Below are 20,540 nucleotides of genomic sequence, written 5' to 3' on the forward strand. Positions count from 1 at the left end.
CACAAAGCTGTGCAGAGCCCGCTTGTGCACACAGGTGTGGGACGGAGGGCAGAGGGGCCTCCCTCCTGGGCTCCCTGTCTTGTCACTGTTTTTCCAAAATGCAGTTTCCACCCAGTTCCTATTCCCTGCCCCGCCCCACCCTGAGAAGCCCAGACCCACAGCTCCAGGCTGCAGCCCTGCCCACATCCTCCCTGCCTGCAGGTGGGCACTGACCCTGGGCATCCTGACACCTGCCCACCTCCGCCACCAGCTGCTGGGCATAGCTCTTTCTCGGCACCACCGTCACTGCCTGAGATGCTGGCCTCGCCTTCCCCATCCCCAGCACTGGAAACCCTGTGACTACGCCCGTTGGGGGATGCCCAGGACAGACGCCGTCCTCACCGACTCAGCTGGGAACTCAACAGGGCTGACAAGCAGTCAGACGTACACGGCAGGCAGGGGCGGAACCCGGGTCTCACTGTCGCCCCAAGCTGACGGGGACTTCAGAAAGGGAACTGAGCTGCTCTACTTCCCATCAGCTCCCTGCTCATGCACCCGTATGGAGACCAGGATGCAGCTCCTGGCTTCTGGCTTCTGCCTGGCCAGCCCCAGCTGTTGTGGCCATCTGGGAGTGAACCAGCAGAGGGAAGAGCTCACTCGCTCTCTTTCTACTCCCTCCCTCCCCCGTAACTCTGTCTTTCAAAAAAGAGAGAGAAAAGAAAGCTAAACCAAGGGTTCAAGCACGCGACAGGTGTTCCCTAAGCAGCACTTCCTGTCCCATCATAAAGACTCTGCCTCCCCCGCCCCCCCAGCCCCTCATTACCCCAAGGAGAACCCTTCACTGTGAAGGCGCTCACTCCCACAACTCGAGCCACAACTGCGCACCAGGCACGAAGCCCCCTTCAGTCCCAAACCCTCAGTCCTCAGTGGGAGACCAAGAACCAGACCAGGAATCCAGGAAAACAGAATTTACGGTGGGGAGTACAGGGGCCACTGACTGGCAGCCTGCAAAGAGCCCAGGTTGTCTCCTATGAGGTCATGGGCACCGTGGGGAGGGGGCGCCGAGGCCCAAGAACCCTGCCCTCCACCAGTCAGCTGGACGCACACAGGCAGAGGCCCGGGCAGGAAACAGGAAGAACACCCCGCAGGGCTGAGGGCGAAGGCGGGAGCCAGGGGCACTGACGTCTCTCTGAGCTCTGCATCCTGTGCCACGTGGCCCCAAGCACCAGAGCTGCAAGTGCAGGGACAAGGTGAGCTGCCCTAGCGGCAGGCTGCCTCCACACCCCTGGGACGGGACCCAGGGAGCACCTGCTGGGTGGGGGGAGATCCAGGAAAGTCCCAAGGCAGGGCCAGCTTTAAACAGTCTGTGCTTCCTGGCTCTACTCTGGCACTCCCCGAGCATGCCCCCAGAGAGCAGCGCATGGCCGGCTCTGACCCCAGCGTGGCTGGTGGTGTCTGTCCCCAGAGGGCAGTGTCATGGCCGGCTCTGACGCTGGCATGGCTGGTGGTGTCTGTCCACAGAGGGCAGTGTCATGGCCAGCTCTGACCCCAGCGTGGCTGGTGGTGTCTGTCCACAGAGGGCAGCGTCGTGGCTGGCTCTGACCCCAGCATGGCTGGTGGTGTCTGTCCACAGAGGGCAGTGTCATGGCCAGCTCTGACCCAGCGTGGCTGGTGGTGTCTGTCCACAGAGGGCAGTGTCATGGCCAGCTCTGACCCAGCGTGGCTGGTGGCATCAGTCCACAGAGGGCAGCATTGTGGCCGGCTCTGACCCAGCATGGCTGGTGGCATCTGTCCACAGAGGGCAGTGTCATGGCCGGCTCTGACCCAGCGTGGCTGGTGGTGTCTGTCCAGAGGGCAGCATTGTGGCTGGCTCTGACCCCAGCATGGCTGGTGGCATCTGTCCACAGAGGGCAGTGTCATGGCCAGCTCTGACCCAGCGTGGCTGGTGGTGTCTGTCCAGAGGGCAGCGTCGTGGCCAGCTCTGACCCCAGCGTGGCTGGTGGTGTCTGTCCACAGAGGGTGCAGGGGCTGAAGCTCTGGGGGTGCCCTTCTTCTATCAATAAACCTGCCGAGCTTATCTAAGCCAACCTTGGCGACAGATGCTCTTCTTCTCTTGGTGGGGTGGGGTCCCCACACCCCAGGACACTGCCTAGACCAGGATTCTCACCCCAGCACCACAGACCGCTGACGCCCCAGCTCACCCTGGACCCTGGGAGGCTGAGCAGCAGCCCTGGCCCCTACCGCCCAGCACCGGCAGCTCCCCGACATGGCCAGGGTCGGCAGTCTCCTGGGGGCAGCTTCATGCCCCCCTTGTCAAGAGCAATCATATTAGGAGTGACCATGTGTACTTAGCAACCCCTTATTTAAGTAGAAACACAAACGCAAACGCAAGGCCAGTCCCGGGACACACGCGGTGGCATGGGGAAGGAAGGGCCTCTCCGGGTGTGGCGTGTCCCTGAGCAGGCCTGGGAGCCCCAACACAGCCCACAAGCTCCTCACACCACGCTTCTCTGTGTAAACACCCCCCTGGGGCCCCAGCAGGAACTGCTCCTCCTGCACCCCCGCGCCCGGCGCCGGCAGCCACCTCGTGAGAAGGGAACTGGGTTCCTCCCTCTACAGGCCCCACCTAACACCAACTGAGTTTCAGGGGGAACCAGCCCCACACTGGGCCCCCGCCCTCCTGGGCATCTCCCCCAGCGCTCCCCTGGCGCCCACTCCCAGGATGCCCCCTCGCAAGCCCAGCGCATGCACAGAACACAAACGTGGGTGACAAATGTCACCCCTGTCTGGGTCTGTCAGTGAGTGGTGTCTCCCACTGAAGTCTGCCTGTCCCCCCACCCCACCCAGGGCACCAGTGTCCCACTCACCATGCAAGTCACACAGCCCCCCACCCAGGGTCTGTTCCAACCCCCAGCCTTCATCTTGAAGCCCCAAGACCCCCAAACACGGTCCCAGCTCTGAGAGCCCTGCAGCCCCGGCCCCCACCCCGCCCGGCTCCAGGACCACTTCTCTCTGACCTCAGAGGGGCCCCGCCCACTCTGCTCAGAGCTGTGAACGTGACCCTGGCCATGTCCTCACACCAGGGCCCGGCCAGCCCCGAGTCCAGCCCTGGTCTCCTTATTGCCGGCCACGTGGCTCGCACATGGCCTCACCGGCTTTGCCAGAGGCCACATGCGAGGGTCAGCTTTGTGCTACGTCCGCCTGACACCCGTGAGGGAGGAGCAAGGGCTCCTGTTACCCGGGAGGAAGAGACTCAGCAGGAAAACAATGTGTCCAAGACACAGTCGGAGAAGAGCAGCACGGGGCCGGCTCCCGGGAACCCCCTGCAACGAGAGCCTGCCTAACTCAGGTGCCCCCACCTGCCGACCCTCACCTGCACACACCTGGTCAGGTCTCCCACAAACCCACACACAGGACAGGGCCGGGGTCGAGGCGGTGGAGCGCTGCCAGCCGGGCCTCCCACAGCCACCAGGAGGCCCCAGGCAGGGACGTGGGACTAAGCCAGCTCAGTCACGGCTGCGACCGTTCCCCATGATACTTCTCACCCACAAGCGTCCCGGGGGAGTGGGTGAGGGGGCTGGGGGAGAGAGGTGGTCATGGCCCACCCCACGGGTGCTGGTAGGTGACGACAAGGCTGCTGTGACCCCAAATGCCCAACCTCCACGAGCACCGACCAGTGAAGACCCCTGGAGATCCGAGACGGGGCAGGCATCGGGTGCACTGGCCTAAGCTGCCCCCTGCAGTGCCAGCACCCCCGAGCTCAGAGCCGAGTCCCGGCTGCGGCACTTCCGATCCAGCTCCCTGCTAACGGTCTGGGAAAGCAGCAGAGGGCGGTCACGTGCTTGGGTCCCTGCATCCACATGGGAGACTTGCATGGGGCTGCAGGCTCCTGGCTTCAGCCTGGCCCAGCTCCAGCCATTTGGGGAGTGAACTAGCAGATGGAAAATCTCTCCCTAATAGCCTTTCAAATAAAGAAATCTTGAGAGAGAGAGAGAGAGAGAGAGAGATCTGCGTCTGCAGCAAATCCAGCTCCCCCGTGGCTGCACACAACACAAGCACACAGCCTGGGAACACGCTGCTCCATAAACAGCGGCTGTACAAACACCTGCTGTTGGTGAGAATTGAAAGGTAAGCACTTGCCTAGAAAAGAAAGACCAAAACCCATATTTGTGCCCACACCTGGCATGAAGAACTCAGAAATACCAAGCCGAAAACCATCGGCCTGGGGGCGGGCAGACTATGCGTGCCACACACCCGGCACAGCACTCATCTGTCGCACAACAGACACAACAGGATGTGGGAAAGGGACGCCCCGTGGCGCCAGCGGCTCAGCACCGAGGGGCGGCTGCCCCAGGCGCGGAGCCGACTCGACCCAACCTCAGCAGGAGCAGCAGCAGCTTTTTGGGGTGCCCTGATGTGTCGCCACGGCCTCCTCAAACTCATCACCACCCGCTTGGGTCTGGCAGGGCCCTCGCTTCTTGGGGCGTCACCTACAGCACAAAGTACTTTTCTGATTCCAAAAAGGCACCAGGACCCTGCCAATGTGAACAACCCATGTCCCTCGGCAAGCACCCACCTGGGAAGGCAGCCCCTGGTGTGGGGGAGCCAGCACTACATAAGCGCCACTGCATGCCTCCAGACTGTGCTGGGAGCTTCTACAACACTGCTCCGACTCAGTCACACACTTGCCCTACTTCTCAGTGTTACCCAGACTCGACCCTAAGTTCCCCAGACACGAGCAGCCCCCACTTTCGGAGCTGTACTCCCACAAAGCAGGTGGGTGGGTGGGTGGTACCAGGTGCAGCGACCCGAGGGCCGGGCCCACTGGGTTACCACTGAGAATACCACGGGTTGCACGTCGATGTGGTCACACAAAGACACGCCCTGAGTCTGGATTTTTACGTAAAATCTTCTGGTTTTAAAATGTTGGCTACTGGAGCCAGCACTGCGGCACAGAACGTTAAAGCCTCTGCCTGTGGCACTGGCATCTATGGATGCCTGTTTGTGTCCTGGCTGTCCCTCTTCTGATCCAGCTCTCTGCTACGGCCTGGGAAAGCAGTAGGAGACAGCCCAAGTGCTTGGGCCCCTGCACCCACGTGGGAGACCTGGAAGAAGCTCCTGGCTCCTGGCTTTGGATCAGCCCTAGCTTTGGCCGTTGCAGCCATATAGGGAGTGAACCAGCAGATGGAAGACCTCTCTGTCTCTAACTTTGCCTCTCAAATAAAGAAAGACATCTTTTTAAAAATGTCGGCTACAATTCAATGAGGAGAAGAAAGTTTACCGCGCAGGTCTGACAAGGAACTATCTCCTGGCCCCGGGAGCCTGACCAGAAAGACAGAGGTCGAAAGACATGTAAGCCCCAACCACAGCCACGCTCCCCACCCACCCTGACACAGAGGGCGGAAGACAAGATCCGATTTCCATCAGCAAACAAAGGCACACGGCTCCTTGTCACTGGCTGTGAACCACACACAGCCACAAAGCCGCCAGACCCGCCCACGGCGGACGCTGCTTAGGCTAGAAGAGGGGCTGCCTCCGGGTCGCGCTCTGCATGGGCAGGTTTCCGGCTGGAACCATCTTTTCCTTAGTGGTTTGTTTTAATAGTAAAGCCACGGCTATACCCTCGCTAGCCCCCAAGCCCCTGCCACTCACAGGGGGTCCTTCCCACAGGCAGTGCACTTGTCTTTCCCAGGGAACTGTGACCTCTGACCCTTGCCTATACACCACTAGGCAGCACTTCCACGTGTCTTGAGGACACGATGTCCATTCCCCAGAGAGCCTTCCTCCCCCTAAAGCAGCCCCTCCCCAGGACACCAGCACGGGGTCCTGTGGCCTGCCCACCTCTGCCTGTCCCCGTGGCGCACCAGCAGATGCCCATGGACCCTGCCAGGACGACTGTCTCTCACAGCCTCTGCCTCAACTTCCTCAACCTGCACGCAGCTCCCCACCCTTCCCGAAGCCAAGCCCTCTGCCCTCACTGCAGCCCCATGGGAGCACAGTGCTGCAGTTGGAATCCCAGCTCCAGCACTGCTCCCCCGTCCGACCCTGGGCCGGCTGCTTGGTCTCTCCGTGCCTCTGTGACTTTGTCTGCAAGAGGGCAACGCGTGAGAATTACAGGGATCATCGCAGGCAACGTGCTGAGAGCTGGAGCTCGCTGTCGGCACCACTCGCTCTCTCACCCAGGCCAGCGACGCCTTGCGACTCAACTGTGCACGTGGGACACTGTGCTACAAAGTGCACCTGCTCTCGGAGAGAATTCACGCGGAGGCAGGCAGAGGCGGCCGGGAGGAAGTGGAGGGAAGGCAGAGCCCAGCCAGCGCTGACACAGGCAGCAGTGAGGTTTGCGGCGAGGTTCTTGTGCAAGATGAGGGGGCGGGGACTGGGCACCCCAGGGCACACCGAGACTCCGTGGGCGGCAAGTTCGCGCGTCACCCTTCCAGATCATTCTAGGCATTCTTTCATGCCAATGTTTCAAGATGTACTTTCCTATGAAAGGGCATCTGATTATCAGAGGCGTCAGGCTTTTAGGGGGGACTCTGAAGTGAGTCACAAGGATCCGAGTGACCCCGAGGTGCTCAGACAGCATCCCAGGCAGTGGAGCCCAGCCTCCACTCCGTCAGCACACAGTGAGCACCTTTCACTCAGTAAATATCCACTGGGCAGACGGGTGTAGACGGGGAGGGAGCTGCGCCTCCTGCCGTGAGCACCCCCACCAGGGGGCAGTGCCACTGCTGACTTCACAACTCACCCAGACTGGGCTGGGGGTGTGCGGGCAGGTACAGGGTGCACAACCGTCAGTCACGGGGAAGAGCTCAGAGGCGGTGCAGGCAGTGCCAAGTCCCCAAGGCCCCAGGCCTCTGCCAGGCTCAGGAGCCCAAGCAGCCAAGTGGGACTGGCGCAGAGAAGGGTGAGGCCAGAGGATGAGTCAGGGCGGGAGCCTGAAGAATGCAGGGCTGGACTCTGCCTCTCCTGCGGGAGGCACCAGAGGCCATGGAAGGGAAACCAATGGAGCCTGCGCCTGCCAGCCCTGGCGCCCAAAGGAGGGCAGAGCCAAGCCAAGCCCAGCGCCTCAAGGCATACACCCCTGAGAGTCACAGGCACCGAGGCCTAGGGCCACCCACCTCCCCCAGGTCTCGGGGAAACGCTCCAGCCACAGTCGGGGCGAGCTGCTGCAGATGCACGCAGCCTGGGCGCTGGTGTCAGACCATTAGGCAGAACAGGAACACAGGAGGCCGCTTGCGTGGACCTGCAGCCCCAACCAGGGACCCTGTGCAGGGAACTGCTCCGATGCTCAGCCCCTCCAGGGACAGCCTGCTGGGGCAGGGGTGGGGTGCAGGGAGGGCCCGGGGAAGGGGTGAGACATGTGTCATGGCACACAGAGCCCCACAAACCTGCTGCTCCCTCTGTTTCCCAAGCAGAAGGCAGTCCGAGGCTGTCACTAAAGCAAAGTGGACTGTCAGGGGACGCCCGAACAGCCAGTGGGCAGGGAAGGTGGGGGGGGTGGCTGGGGGCTGGCACTTTTCAGCCCAGAAACCTCCACACACTCACTTATCCCTTGAGCAGGGACAGCAGGAGGGACAGATGTCCCGATGCTGTCAGTTCACTCTCAGCTGCAGGAAGGCAGAGGTCAACACCCCCCAACCGGTGCCCCGGGGGAAGGAGGACGCATTCTGACTCAGCTGCTTTTTCTGTTTTTTACAGATTGATTGATTTAAAAGGCAGAGGGAGAGAGGGAGGGAGAGAGGGAAACAGAGACATTCTATCAGCTGGCTCATTCCTCCAAATGGCTGCAAAAGCTGGAGCTGGGCCAGGCTGAAGTCAGGAGCCAGGAGCGTCATCTGAGCCTCCCACGTGGGTACAGGGGCTCAAGCACTTGGGTCCTCTTCTGATGCTTTCCCAGGAGCATTAGCAGGGAGCTGCATCAGAACTGGTGCGGCCAGGACTCGAACTAGAGTCCAGTGGGATGCTGGTGTTGCAGGCAGCAGCTTAACCAGCTGTGCTACAATGCCGGCTCCTCCTGCAAGCTTTCAAAAGCACTTTGTGCCTTCAGGCCAGCTGCAGCACCAGGGACCTCCTCCACACTTCCAGGATAACCCTCAGTGGCCGCCTAAGGTGCTGGACTTCCAACAGCCTGCGCCAGCCCAAACCCAGCCAGCCCTACCAGCCCCGTCCTCTGCCCAGGACAGGATCAGCACGCAGACTTCGAGAGGGCCTGGACCTGAGGCCATCACCCACCTCTCGGGGGAGGGCTGTGGCATGCGGACCAGGCCCACTGGTCCTCAGGGCTGGCCTTCTCGCAGCTGGAAGGTTCCAGAGGACAGGGCGGATCCTGAAGAAGGCCTGTCAGTCACGTGCTGGCCTCTAACACGGCGAGCCAGGTTCTGCTGGCTGGCACCTCGGCTGACAGAAAGCCCACCCACCTGGCTGCCCTCACACCTCGGACCACAGGAATCCTGCCCAGCCTTCCCATCCCGCACACGGGCCGGGGCCCAAGGATGCACATGGCTCAGTGCCTCAGGCCACCTGTGCGGGGAACGTGGCTGAGCCCTGCTCAATGGTATGCTCCTTCCTCACCCCACCTGCAGGCACCGTGCCGGCCTGCGCAGCGGCATCCTGGACTTCCGGTCCTGGCCAGCCTCTCTCCCACTGAACACAACCAGCAACCCTGCACAAGACAGAACAGGGGACCAGCCGAGGACACGGAAGCCGTGGCAGGTGCACCGGGGAGGAGCCGCAAGGCGGGGCTCCGAGTCTCAGGGCTGCTCCTTTCCTCCATTTCCACCAGGGGCTGCGGGCAGCAGAGGCAACGAAGAGCGGGTACAGACCGTGGAAAACAGAAAACCCACTCCCCTGGCCAAAGGCGGCACAGCGGCAGGGCCAGGGCCCCCGAGAAGGAGAGAAACCCAGGGACTCCCTCCCGGCACCAGACTTGCCACTGTTGCCCAGCCTGGCTGAGTGCTGGCTTTAAAAAAAGGAAAATTCTCTGAAGTATTTTAACAGGATTCTGTCTTGTCCAGGATACAATTCCAAGTTAAGTGACACACCAAGAGCCGGAAAACACTAACACTCTCAGGGGAACAACCAGTGGGCACCAGACAAACCTAGGGTGACCTGGATGTTGGCCATATCTGATAAAACCTTCAAAAAAACTGTTGCAAACATGCTCGCTTAGGTGTCTGTTACTAGGTAACTGTTGCAAACTTGCTCACTTAGGTATCCTCAAAGTAGACGGAAAGATACAAGGTTTCAGGAGCACAAGAGGAACTGTCAGGCCAGCTGTCCATGTTACACCTTACAGTCCAGCTGCTGCACTTGCCAGCTCGCTCCCTGGAGAGCAGAGGACTGCCTAGTGCCTGAGCCCCTGCACCCAGGGGAGACCCAGATGGAGCTCCAGGCTCCTGGCTTCCACTGCTGCGGCCATCTGGGGAGTGAACTAGCAGATGGAAGATCACAATCTCAATCTCTCTTTGTGTGTGTCTTCCAAGTAAAATAAACAAATCATACCAAAAACACAAACAAATGGAAACTCAGGGCTGGGAAGGTCAGTATCTGAAATGAAGATCGCTGGGCGGGCTCCGCGCTGGAGCAGACACAGGAAGGGCAGCCGGGCTGAACCGGAATCCTCTCCTCCACTCTGAGCAACACAGAGGAAAACAGTGTCTTAAATGCACAGGGACTGCTTCTGAGAAAACGGACCACGTGCTCGCCACTCATGAAACAAGCACGAGACTTGCAAAGCTGGAGAGGAGGCAGCTGCCCCGGGACCTGGGGACCTGAGAGAGGACACGGTGCGGGTGCCCTGGGTTTCCTTTGGCCTCATGTGTCTTGGATTTGGAGCTGAAGCAGCCTGAAGTCCCCCAGTGCCAATGGGTGCAAACAGAAGACCCAGCAAGCACCTGCTGTCCCGAGCCAAGGCCCAGGAAAGGGGCAGCCTCCTCAGAGCAACGGGCCCATCTCCCTCCGCCCCTGTCAGCAACGTCCGGCTGTAGCCCAGCCCCACCCTCAAGAGGCTGTGCTGAGACGCCCGACAACCCCTGCCAGGGCTGTGCTAAGCCAAGCAGTCAGCAGCCGGCCAAGGCCTCACTCCTCCCTCCCCAGGTGTCAGTGGGCACCAAAGGGCAGCCTGGACTCTCCCTCCCTTCTTCCTCCCCCGGGTGACCCCGCAGACTCAGCACTTTCACCACCACACCTTGGGGAGCAGCAACAAGGCATGGAGGCCTAGCGGGGAGCCAGTCCCCACCCCCGCCAGGCCAGGGCCCCCTCTTCTAGGGAGCAGCGGCATCACAGACCGCAGCTGAAACAAGGTTCATGTGAGAGCTGGAGTCTCAGGTCGTTCTACAAACGTCCAGACTTCAGTAGGAAATCAGTGACCACACCCAGAACCAGGAAGGTCACCAGCAGCGGACGCTACACCACGGTGGCCAGGACGCTGGCCCTCTCCGGCAGGAACGTGCTTCACAAGCAATGGCAAATCCACCTGAAACAAATGGAGGTCGGCGCCAGCAAGCCTCGCAGAGAGGCCAGGTAAAGAAAGGAGATGGCAGGGAGAGCAAGCCGAAGGCTCAGGACTCAAACATGCAGCAAGCCAAGAGAGGACAGACAGGTGCGCTCCATGGAAGGACGGAAGGCAAGAAAGCAGAAATCATCCAGCTTGGAGAAAAGATGGGGCCTGGGGCTGGCACTGTGGCACAAAGGGAAGATGCTGCAAGGGCATCCTGATCCCCCCGAGAGTGCCTGGCCCCTGCCCTGCATCCACCCACCCAGAGTGTCTGGTCCCTGCCCTGCATCCCCCCCCCCCCCCCAGAGTGCCTGGTCCCTGCCCTGCATCCCCCCGCCGAGTGCCTGGTCCATGCCCTGCATCCCCCCCCCCCCGCCCCGCCGAGTGCCTGGTCCCTGCCCTGCATCGCCCCCAGAGTGTCTAGTCCCTGCACCGCCCCCAAGTGCCTGGTCCCTGGTCCTGCTCTTTCACCCCCCCCCTTAGTGGGCACAGCAGGTGGTGGCTCAAGTGCTTGGGCCCCTGCCTCCCACGTGGAAGACCAGGATGGAGTTCTGGGCTCTGCTCTGTGCATTTGGGCAGTGAATCATGGTTGCAAGATCTCTGTCTCTCTCTCTCTTCCCCTGTGTCGCCCTGAAGGCAGTGGCTCATTCCTTAAGTGGTGAGGGAAGAACTGTCCCCCTGGAATCCTAATTCCAGCAAACATGTCCCCCAGACAAAGGGAATCAAGACAACCTGTGGCCAGCAGACTCGCCCAGGGGAACGGCTCAAGAACTGGACACAGAAAGACGAGGAGATGAGGCAGCCTGGAGGAGGGAAACGTGGCACAGGGTGAGCACAGGTGTTCCAGACATTCCGCCACCTCCGGAGGTTTCCACGCGAGGCGCGAGGGCTGTGGACAATAGCACCGATGCGGTTCTGAGCGCCCGTAGAAGGAATAAACGAGACGGGGACACGAGGGTTCCGTGCTGCACTCCAGCACCACCGCAGAGGCTGGGCGAGCCCCTCCCAGGTCAGGGGACACGCACGGCAAGCACAGGCAGACTGTGAACAGAGACATCGGCTACTCTAACACAGTCTGAACACTAACGTGGGGGTTAAAAAGCAGAGAAATGGAAGTGAAATCCTCAGAAGCATTTGAATCATCCACAGAGAGGAAGGAGAGGGGGCCGGCGCGGTGGCGCAGCCGGTTAAGCCCGGTCTGCAGTGCTGGCATCCCAGAGAGACACCACTTTGAGTCCTGGCTGCTCCACTTCCAGAGCAGCCCCTGCTAGTGCGCCCGGGAAACGGCTGAGGACGGCCCCCCGCACCCAAGTGGAGACCGGGCTGAAGTTCCTGGCTCCTGGTTTCAGCCTGACCTGGCGGATGGAAGCTCTCTCTTTCTCTCTCTCTCTCTCCCCCCTCTCTCTGTAACTCTTTCAAATTAATTAATTAATTAAAAATAAAAGCCAGTGGCCGGCGCTGCGGCTCACTAGGCTAATCCTCCGCCTTGCGGCGCCGCACACCGGGTTCTAGTCCTGGTCAGGGCGCCAGATTCTGTCCCGGTTGCCCCTCCTCCAAGCCAGCTCTCTGCTGTGGCCCGGGAGTGCAGTGGAGGATGGCCCAAGTACTTGGGCCCTGCACCCCATGGGAGACCAGAATAAGTACCTGGCTCCTGCCTTCAGATCAGCGTGGTGCGCCGACCGCAGCGCGCCGGCCACGGTGGCCATTGGAGGGTGAACCAAGGGCAAAGGAAGACCTTTCTCTCTGTCTCTCTCTCTCACTGTCCACTCTGCCTGTCAAAAAATAATAAATAAATAAAAAATAAAAGCCAGTAGAACTCAAAGGAGAAACCCCTAAGTCCAGTTATATTTGGACATTTTAACCCCCTCTCTCTGACACCAGCTGTGGTGGGGGGGAGGGGGGAGAGAATCTTGACACCACCAGCAGTGACAGGGCCCCATCGGCACACAGAACCCTGGGCCACACGGCCACAGATCACGCAGCTCTCCCAGCGGCCACGTGGCTGCCACACGCGTGTCCTGTCTTGAGCTACCTTCGCACTGGGTGACATGGGCAGCTTGCTACAAGGCTGGTTCTAAAGAGATGACCTGGGCCGCTCCCGAGGCAGCTGGTCAGTGACAGATGTGCACAGCGCTCCACAGAGGGGCTGACGCCCACCCCTGCCTGGCGGGCGTCCTGCAGGCGTGCGCATAGCAGGGTCAGGCTTCCAAACGGGCCTGTTCCCCAACTACAGCGGCAATGCTTCCAGATGCCGGATTATTTTTCAGTTTTTGGAAAGTCAAAATATTTTTAGCCAAGTGGAACAGCTGCTTCTACAATACGTCAGGTTGTTTTTCTGTCCTCACTAGTAACGCCTGGGAGCAGGGGCCAGCCAACTACAACCCGTGGGCTAAAGCCAGCAGCCACCTGCCTTTGTAAGCGAAGTTTTATGGGCACACAGCCACGCTCGTTTGCTTGCGTGCCATCTCCCAGTGCTGGTGTGCTGCATCAGCGGGGTTCCGCGCTTGTGACAAAGACCACGCAGCCCATGAAGCCTGCGATATTTGCCAGCTGGTCCTTTAAGAAAATATCTGCTGACCCATTTCACGGTAACAAAGGTTAACCTTGGAATCAAGTCGGGATAATTACAATGTTTTATGACCCTGTTCAACTCCTGCTGAATGATGTCGGCTCCCAGTAAGGAAAAAGCCTAACAAGACGCCACAGGGAGGGCCGTGGCGCCCTGACCTCTGACACCACAGCCCAAGGCGGCCGCCCACTTCTCCTTTCTCGGTTGGCTCTGATGCAAATCTGGAGGGGATTCGGGCTGTGTCTGAAACAGGATTGCAATCGGCTTCCTAAGCAGACACAGAGCTGCCCCCGTACAAAGACAGGCAGGCCGCTAGCTTTCCACGGTCTGTCTGTTCATACTGACTTTATATGGGGCAGCAACAAAACTCTCACATCACATGGTGGGTGGGTACTGCACAGCACACAGCAGGTGTCACAGCCCACAGCGGGTGTCATAGCCCACAGGTGTCACAGCACACAGTGGGTATATCACAGCACACAGTGGGTATATCACAGCCCACAGCGGGTATATCACAGCACACAGTGGTTGTCACAGCCCACAGTGGGTATATCACAGCACACAGTGGGTATATCACAGCACACAGCGGGTGTCATAGCCCACAGCGGGTATATCACAGCACACAGCGGGTGTCACAGCACACAGTGGTTGTCACAGCCCACAGCGGGTGTCCCAGCACATAGCAGATGTCACACCACACAGTGGGTATATCACAGCACACAGTGGGTATATCACAGCCCACAACAGGTGTCACAGCCCACAGTGGGTATATCACAGCACACAACAGGTGTCACAGCCCACAGTGGGTATATCACAGCCCACAACAGGTGTCACAGCCCACAGTGGGTATATCACAGCCCACAACAGGTGTCACAGCCCACAGCGGGTATATCACAGCCCACAACAGGTGTCACAGCCCACAGTGGGTATATCACAGCACACAGCGGGTATATCACAGCACACAGTGGGTGTCACAGCCCACAGCGGGTGTCACAGCCCACAGTGGGTATATCACAGCCCACAACAGGTGTCACAGCCCACAGTGGGTATATCACAGCCCACAGCGGGTAGGTATTTCAGGGCACATGGCAGATGCCTATGGCACAGGCAACACTTGAGAATTTGTGGGCTTCTCACAGGATCACGTAGGATTTGAGGGCTTTATACAAACCACGGGGCTGGCTTGCCACTTCCCACAGCTTCAGGCCACATCCCTTTAGAGAAAAGTATAGGTGCTTAAAGAGCACCCCAGCCCCTCGATCCTGCTCCTCACGGCAACAGGCTGGCGTCATCGGCCTGAGCCCTCCGCACACCAAGCCTGGCTCTCTCATGCCAGCACCCAGCCAGGGCGGGCCAGACCTGCCCTGCACACCCTCACCCATTCGGAAGTTTATTCAATTCCCTCTGGGGAGCTCCCGGAGAATGGAGAGGAAGGGAGAATCCAACAAGGATTCTGCCCCACAGGGAAGGCAGGAGAGACGGAACAAATACACGGGAAAAGAAAAGAAAAAAAAAACAACCACCTATAACACAAAGTAGAAAGAAATGGCCAGCAGAAAGGTTTGTGCAGAAAATCAGAAGGAAAAGGTGGCCTCAGGGCCAGGCATCAGGTGAGTCCTCTGGGCTGGACAGGAAGAAACGGGAGGCAGACATTCCAAGCAGAGGGGGCCACGGTGAGCAGGTGGAAGGCATAGGTGCGCAGAGGCACATCAGCAGCAGCACAGGTGGGCCAAGGGCACGGGGAAGGTCAGCGCCAGACCGTGGGGAGCCCGGCCAGCCAGCAAGCAGCAGCCCAGCGCGGGGCAAAGCTGCACTGCCGTGGTGTGGGGCTTCAGCACGGACAGGAGCTCAGAGGCAGGTCTCCACCTGGACGTGCGCCCCACACCTGGGCCCTGACCACCAAGGGGTCAACATTCAGAGGTGTGCTAGATCTCAGGAGACTGACCAGTGAGAGGACGGGTGGAGGGGAGGACTGGGGCAGGGCAGTGGCAAAAAGAGAGCCACGTCCAGCTGCCAGGAGAGTCGCGGGGCACGAGGTCGGAAGCAGCTGGGCCATCCAGGACACGGCAGCTGGCCGGGGGGAGGGCGTGAGCTGTGCAGAGCCCAGAGAGTGTCTCCAGTTAGAAATGTGGAGCCAACGCTCGAGGGAAATCAACACAGACGACCAAGTGTCAGGACAGGTCCCCCGAGATGGCAAGGTCAGGACGAGACAGCCAGCTGAACCCTGCTTCTCCTGGGGCCAGCTCCTTGGTCACCAAGTAACCAACGCGACAGGCAGAGAGCAACCGCGCGCTCCAGAAAGTTCTGCCATGCAAGAATCTACACTGGGTGGGGGAGCAGAAAGTAAAAAATACTGGCAGCGTCTTAACAGAAAACACATCCTCCAAAGTACCAAGACGCCTCACTCCCTGGGGCGCCGCGCAGTCCTGAGTGTCAGACGATCCACCTGTTGCCTTTCAGAATCACCCACTCGGGCTGTGGGCCAGGGGACTCCCCGAGGCGCCGCGACTGCCCCAGCCCTGACTGGCAGGGGCGGGGTGCTCATCACCCCCGCTGAGCTGTTTCCTCCCGTCAGCAACAGACGGTGCACGTGGCTGTCACGTCTCCCACGAGCGTCTGCAGCCCTCCTATCAATGTTCACGTTGTCACACAAGTGTAACCCTTTGGTTATTGTGTTTGCAGCAAATATCATTGCTATCATTGTTCTTTTTAATCCCAGAGGAAAAGAGAACTGCCATCTGCTGCTTCAGTCCTCAAATGCCTGCAAGGGCCAGGGCTGGGCCGGGTCACGGCTGAGAGCCTGAGCCGTCACTGCGGCCTCCGGGGGCCTGCAAGGCTGGAGCCAGGCACGGGAACCGGGCATCAACCCAGGCGCTCCAGCGTGGGATGCAGGCAAGCCAAACATCCAGCCCTCCCCATCACCTTCTGAATGTATAGTCTTTTAGCAAAATAAAATTTTTAAATTTTTTTTTTTGACAGGCAGAGTGGACAGTGAGAGAGAGAGAGACAGAGAGAAAGGTCTTCCTTTGCCGTTGGTTCACCCTCCAATGGCCGCCGCGGCCGGCGCGCTGTGGCCGGCGCACCGCACTGATCCGATGGCAGGAGCCAGGAGCCAGGTGCTTTTCCTGGTCTCCCATGGGGTGCAGGGCCCAAGCACCTGGGCCATCCTCCACTGCACTCCCTGGCCACAGCAGAGAGCTGGCCTGGAAGAGGGGCAACCGGGACAGAATCCGGCGCCCCGACCGGGACTAGAACCCGGTGTGCCGGCGCCGGGTGAGCCTAGTGAGCCGCGGCGCCGGCCTAAATTTTTATCTTGTCAAATAATCTACCCTTCTACATATTCTTTCTAAACTCCACCCTAGGCCAGGAAGGTCTTTGCCCATCCACAGCTGTGAGTTTCCCTGTACAGTCTCATCAGATTTTATTTTCACATGAAAGGCTTGCATCCACTGCAACTAATTATGAGGCCCTTTCTACCATTCATCAACAAACAGGCATCAGTAATGTGTGTACAACAGAACACTGAACAACCAGTACCGCGCACATCTTCGGACGCACGCTGTCCCCTGACCCAGCCTCCCGCTCTCAAACGTGCATCCAAGGGACCGTGGTGTTCTTGTCCGCACTGCCCCAAACTGGAAGCACTCCAGGGGCGCATCAGCAGGTCAGCTGTAAACTCACACAATGCAACGCTGCTCGCTCTCTCAAACAACGAGCCACGGATACGTGATGAATCTTTAAAACCAAGGACATGAGCAGTCAGCACAGACGAGCGGCAGGTGCAGAGCCAGACTGGCCCGCCCGCCGGCCAGAAGGCAGAGCAGGCACCGGCTGCTGGTGGGGAGGTTCTCCGGCCCGCGCTGCTGACACAGGTGCACACAATCAGCAAAATTCCCTGAGCTGCCTTCTCGGGATGGCAAAGCAGACCCCTACAAAATCGACCTCTTAAAATGACGTCTACGGGGAAAGAGCAGTGTGGAGAACATTCCGCACCGCATTTCCCCGCTTTTCTTCCGTGTGTAGGTCCAGAACCACAAGGACCCAGTAGGGCTCGTTTCTTAAGTGAACCACTGAGCTGACTTTTTCTCCCTGTGTGCCCACCTGGAGATTTCATTAAGTCAACACCAGTTACTTTTGAAAGTAGAAAAAAAAAAGTGTTAAAGTTCCTGCGGCTTTGCTGGGCCCCTTGTAGGAAGTGCTGGTGCATCCCAGGTGGGGGCTGGCGGAGGAAGGGGGTCCTCCAGGACAGGGGAGCCACAGTGGTCCCACACCCCTCCTGGAACCCCTCAACCACACACATACACACACACGCGCACTCCTCCCAGCCCCAGACCCCCAACTCTGAAGGAGAAAGTCAGCCCAGAGAGCATCTTCAGCCGGTTCAAGCGCGAGTGCTGTGACCCACTTGCAGACGCCTCCCTGGGTTTCCTTAGTCGGCCTGCCCCACTTCTGCCCGCCCGCCCGCGGCCTGGGAGCAGCGGCCTCCCCAGGCGCAGACACCCCCTCCCCCCATATCTGGTGCTTGTCTGGGCCTCTGGGCACTTAACACTTCCCCAGCATGGTGACCCACAAGGAAAATTATGGGCCTGGCTGCAAAGCCAGCTCCCTGCTGTGCGTCACAGGCACCCCCCCCCCAGGAGGGGGGGGGGCGCTGCCAACTCAAAGCTTCCAGGTCTCGTGTCTGCAAAGAGGAGACAATGAAGGAGTGCTAGCAGATGGAGTAAGCAGCTGGCCCTGGCCAGTCCCGCCTGCCCCCTCAAGTCCCAGGGCTGCCCTCTGCCTCCTCAGCCAGTCCTCAGGGAGCCTGTGTTTGCACAATCCTCCCCCTCCCACTGCCCGGGCCCAGTCAATCCAGGTGTGTCCAGACACACCTGGAGAGCAGCGGGGGCTGGGAATGCACCTGCTCCCAAGGTAACCGTCCTGTGAGCTGGCTCATATTCCACCCAACTGACCCTACTGACCTCGAACCACAAAATGATCCACCCCGGGCCCCTTCCTTCTAGGGCTGAAATACCAGGAGGAAAACACAGAGAGAGGTGCTGCTCACAGGGTCCCACACCTGTGCCTCCTGAGGGAAGCCCACTCGCAGCCCCAGCCCCGCAGCAGCCCGACTCGCCAGGAGGGCCCCGTCTATCTCCGGGCTCCCCGGGCCTGTGGCTCTGGACAAACTAGACCAGGGCGCCTCCCCTTCGGAAGAGTGGAACAATGACCGTTCCAACAGACAGCACAGCAGCCAGGAAGCCGCCGGCTTCCAGCAAAAACAAGCAGACTGGATGCCGCCGCCACTCCACACCCGCGCGCTCGGTGACCGGAAACCCTAATAGTAGCTGGCCAAGGGTGCCGGCGCTGACAGCAGGCACCACGTGACCTCCCTGCCGGACATCCCGCGAGGCAGGGCATCCACCTGGCCGCGCTGCCCCAGGGTTACACGCACAGCAGCTGCGGTCGGGCCCACTAAGCCTCCAAGCCCGGCTGCACCTGTGATGCAAACGCCCCGGAGCTCAGTCCACCCTCGGGAACCCAGCAGGGGAGAGGACAACGCAGGACAGGAGCGGGTGCCCAGCTCGGGGAAGTGTTCCAGGACACCGTGTCGTGTCACTCTCGAGCCTTGGATGTGCGGGGAGCGGGGCTCCAACCCCCGGGGGGCCAGGATGGGGCAAGGAGAAGCCTGCTGGGGACCTGGCACCAGGAGGCCCGAGGCTGATGTCTGAGGCATGACGTTTCTCCCAAAGGGGACGCCAGGAAAAGATCTGGCTGGGCCCCAGGAGGCCTCCTGAACACAAGGCTAAGGTGACCTTCGGTCCAGAAACCGCGGGGTTGGGCCCCCAAGCTCACCCCACCCGAAAAGCCTCCCAGCTGAGCGTCAGAAAGCACCACGTGGAACCCTCCTGCCTATAAGATCACAAGGCACCCCAGACTCACCACAGAACCTCATCTCCACCACCAAGTACGACCCCCTCCCCGCACAGGGCACCGGCCCCAGTGGACAATGCCCAGTGCCCACCAGCAGTCATCTGGACTCCGTCCTCCTCGCGGAGGCCACAGGAGTCCTTCAAAACAACCAAGCTTCAGGAAACCCTCCACGGGCTCTCATGCCAGTCACAGCAGAAGGATGGGCCCCACCTCCCCGCAAAGCTAAGGGGGACCTGGGTCCCATCCCCCACCCCACCGCCACACAGCCTCCTGCTGATGGGCACAGCGTCCAGCCTCTCTCCAGGTCTCTGGTCAGACCCCAGCGTGTGCCTGAGGACTGCTCCCAGCTCCCACAGGGACCTGCCTGCACATCAGACATACCCCCCCCCCCAGTCCTCCACTCCCTCTCTCAGAGGGGACTCTGTCAGGGACATCGCCCGAACCATCCCCACCGGGCACTTCATAAAAACTTGCAAACAAGGCAGTGAGCCGGAACCCACCCTGGGTCAGCATGAACACCCCTCCCACCTCCCAGGATGAGTGACACCTCCTTCCTAAGCTAGGGCCACCACACAGCCCTGCTCCAGGGCCTCAGGACAGCCACATGGGCACCCTGGTCGCAGCCCAGCCCTGCTCGGGGCCTTCCAGGGAGGGGTGCGTCTGCGGGGGCTGTATCAACCGCACTTCAGGTTCCTGCGGCCACTCCGCAGCCCCCAAATCACGCCCCTTCCCGCAGCAAGCAGCCCACGCCACCACATCCCAGGAGCCCCTAAACTTCCAAGACACCTCGGAAAGCACCAGTCCTGGAGCGGAACAGAAATGGATGGGGGGAGGCGCCGGCCACCCCCGGGAGCCATCCCGTCAGCCTTGTCCAGGTGGGGCCCCAGACCCAAGCCCGCACCACTGGCCTCGGCCCCGGGTCCTTCGGCTCCTGCCCGGCCCTGGCGCTTCCCTGCGGGCCTCTTCCTCGCCCCGGCCGCGCCCCGCCTCCCCAAGCCCCGACTCCGGCCTCTTCCCACTCCCCGGGCTGCCCCCCGCCTCCCCGGTCCAGGCCCAGCGCGCTCCCGCGGCGCAGGCCGAGCCCGGGCGGCCGCTTCACTCACCCGCGCCGGGGGCGCCGGCGCCGGGCCCCGGGCTCCGCCACCAGCGCAGCAGCGCTCGCCCGGGCTCCAGGCTGACGGCGCAGCGCTGCCGCTTCACCCACAGCACCGAGCGCAGCGGCTCCGCCGCCCCCATCGCCCCCATCGCCGCCGGCGCCGCCGCGTCCGCCGGGCGGGGGGCGCGCGGACGCCGAGGGGCGCGGGACCGTTAGCGGCCCCTGCAGTCGCCCGGCCGCGGCGCGGGAGCGGGAGGCGGGAGCGGGGGGCGGGAGGCGGCGCTGCGTCACGGGCACGCAGCACGCGGGCGCGGGCGCGGGCGGGGGGCGGGGAGAGGGGAGGGGGCCGCGGGGGGAACCCGGGAGGAGGCGGGGAGCACGGAGTGGGCGGGGACCGAGGGTCCCGGGGTCGGAGGAGGGACTTAGAGAAGGAGGCTGAGAGAACTGGAGGGGCCGGGTTGGGGAGGCTGAGCAAGGGGCAGGAG

The 20,540-nt window shown here is 60.9% G+C and overlaps 1 protein-coding gene across 1 annotated transcript in view; it reads right to left on the reverse strand.

Annotated features, from left to right (window-relative positions):
• Positions 1 to 20,321, reverse strand: part of CERK (ceramide kinase) — a 41,733-nt gene extending 21,412 nt beyond the window's left edge. Inside the window, exon 1 of the mRNA XM_051828131.2 lies at positions 20,063 to 20,321. Within this exon, the coding sequence (XP_051684091.1) occupies positions 20,063 to 20,204 (142 nt within the window). The 5' untranslated portion in view covers positions 20,205 to 20,321. The remainder of the gene's footprint in view (positions 1 to 20,062) is intronic.
• Between the last annotated feature and the right edge of the window lie 219 nt (positions 20,322 to 20,540).

This window comes from Oryctolagus cuniculus, chromosome 11, assembly GCF_964237555.1.
Source record: "Oryctolagus cuniculus chromosome 11, mOryCun1.1, whole genome shotgun sequence".
Classification (NCBI taxonomy): domain Eukaryota; kingdom Metazoa; phylum Chordata; class Mammalia; order Lagomorpha; family Leporidae; genus Oryctolagus; species Oryctolagus cuniculus.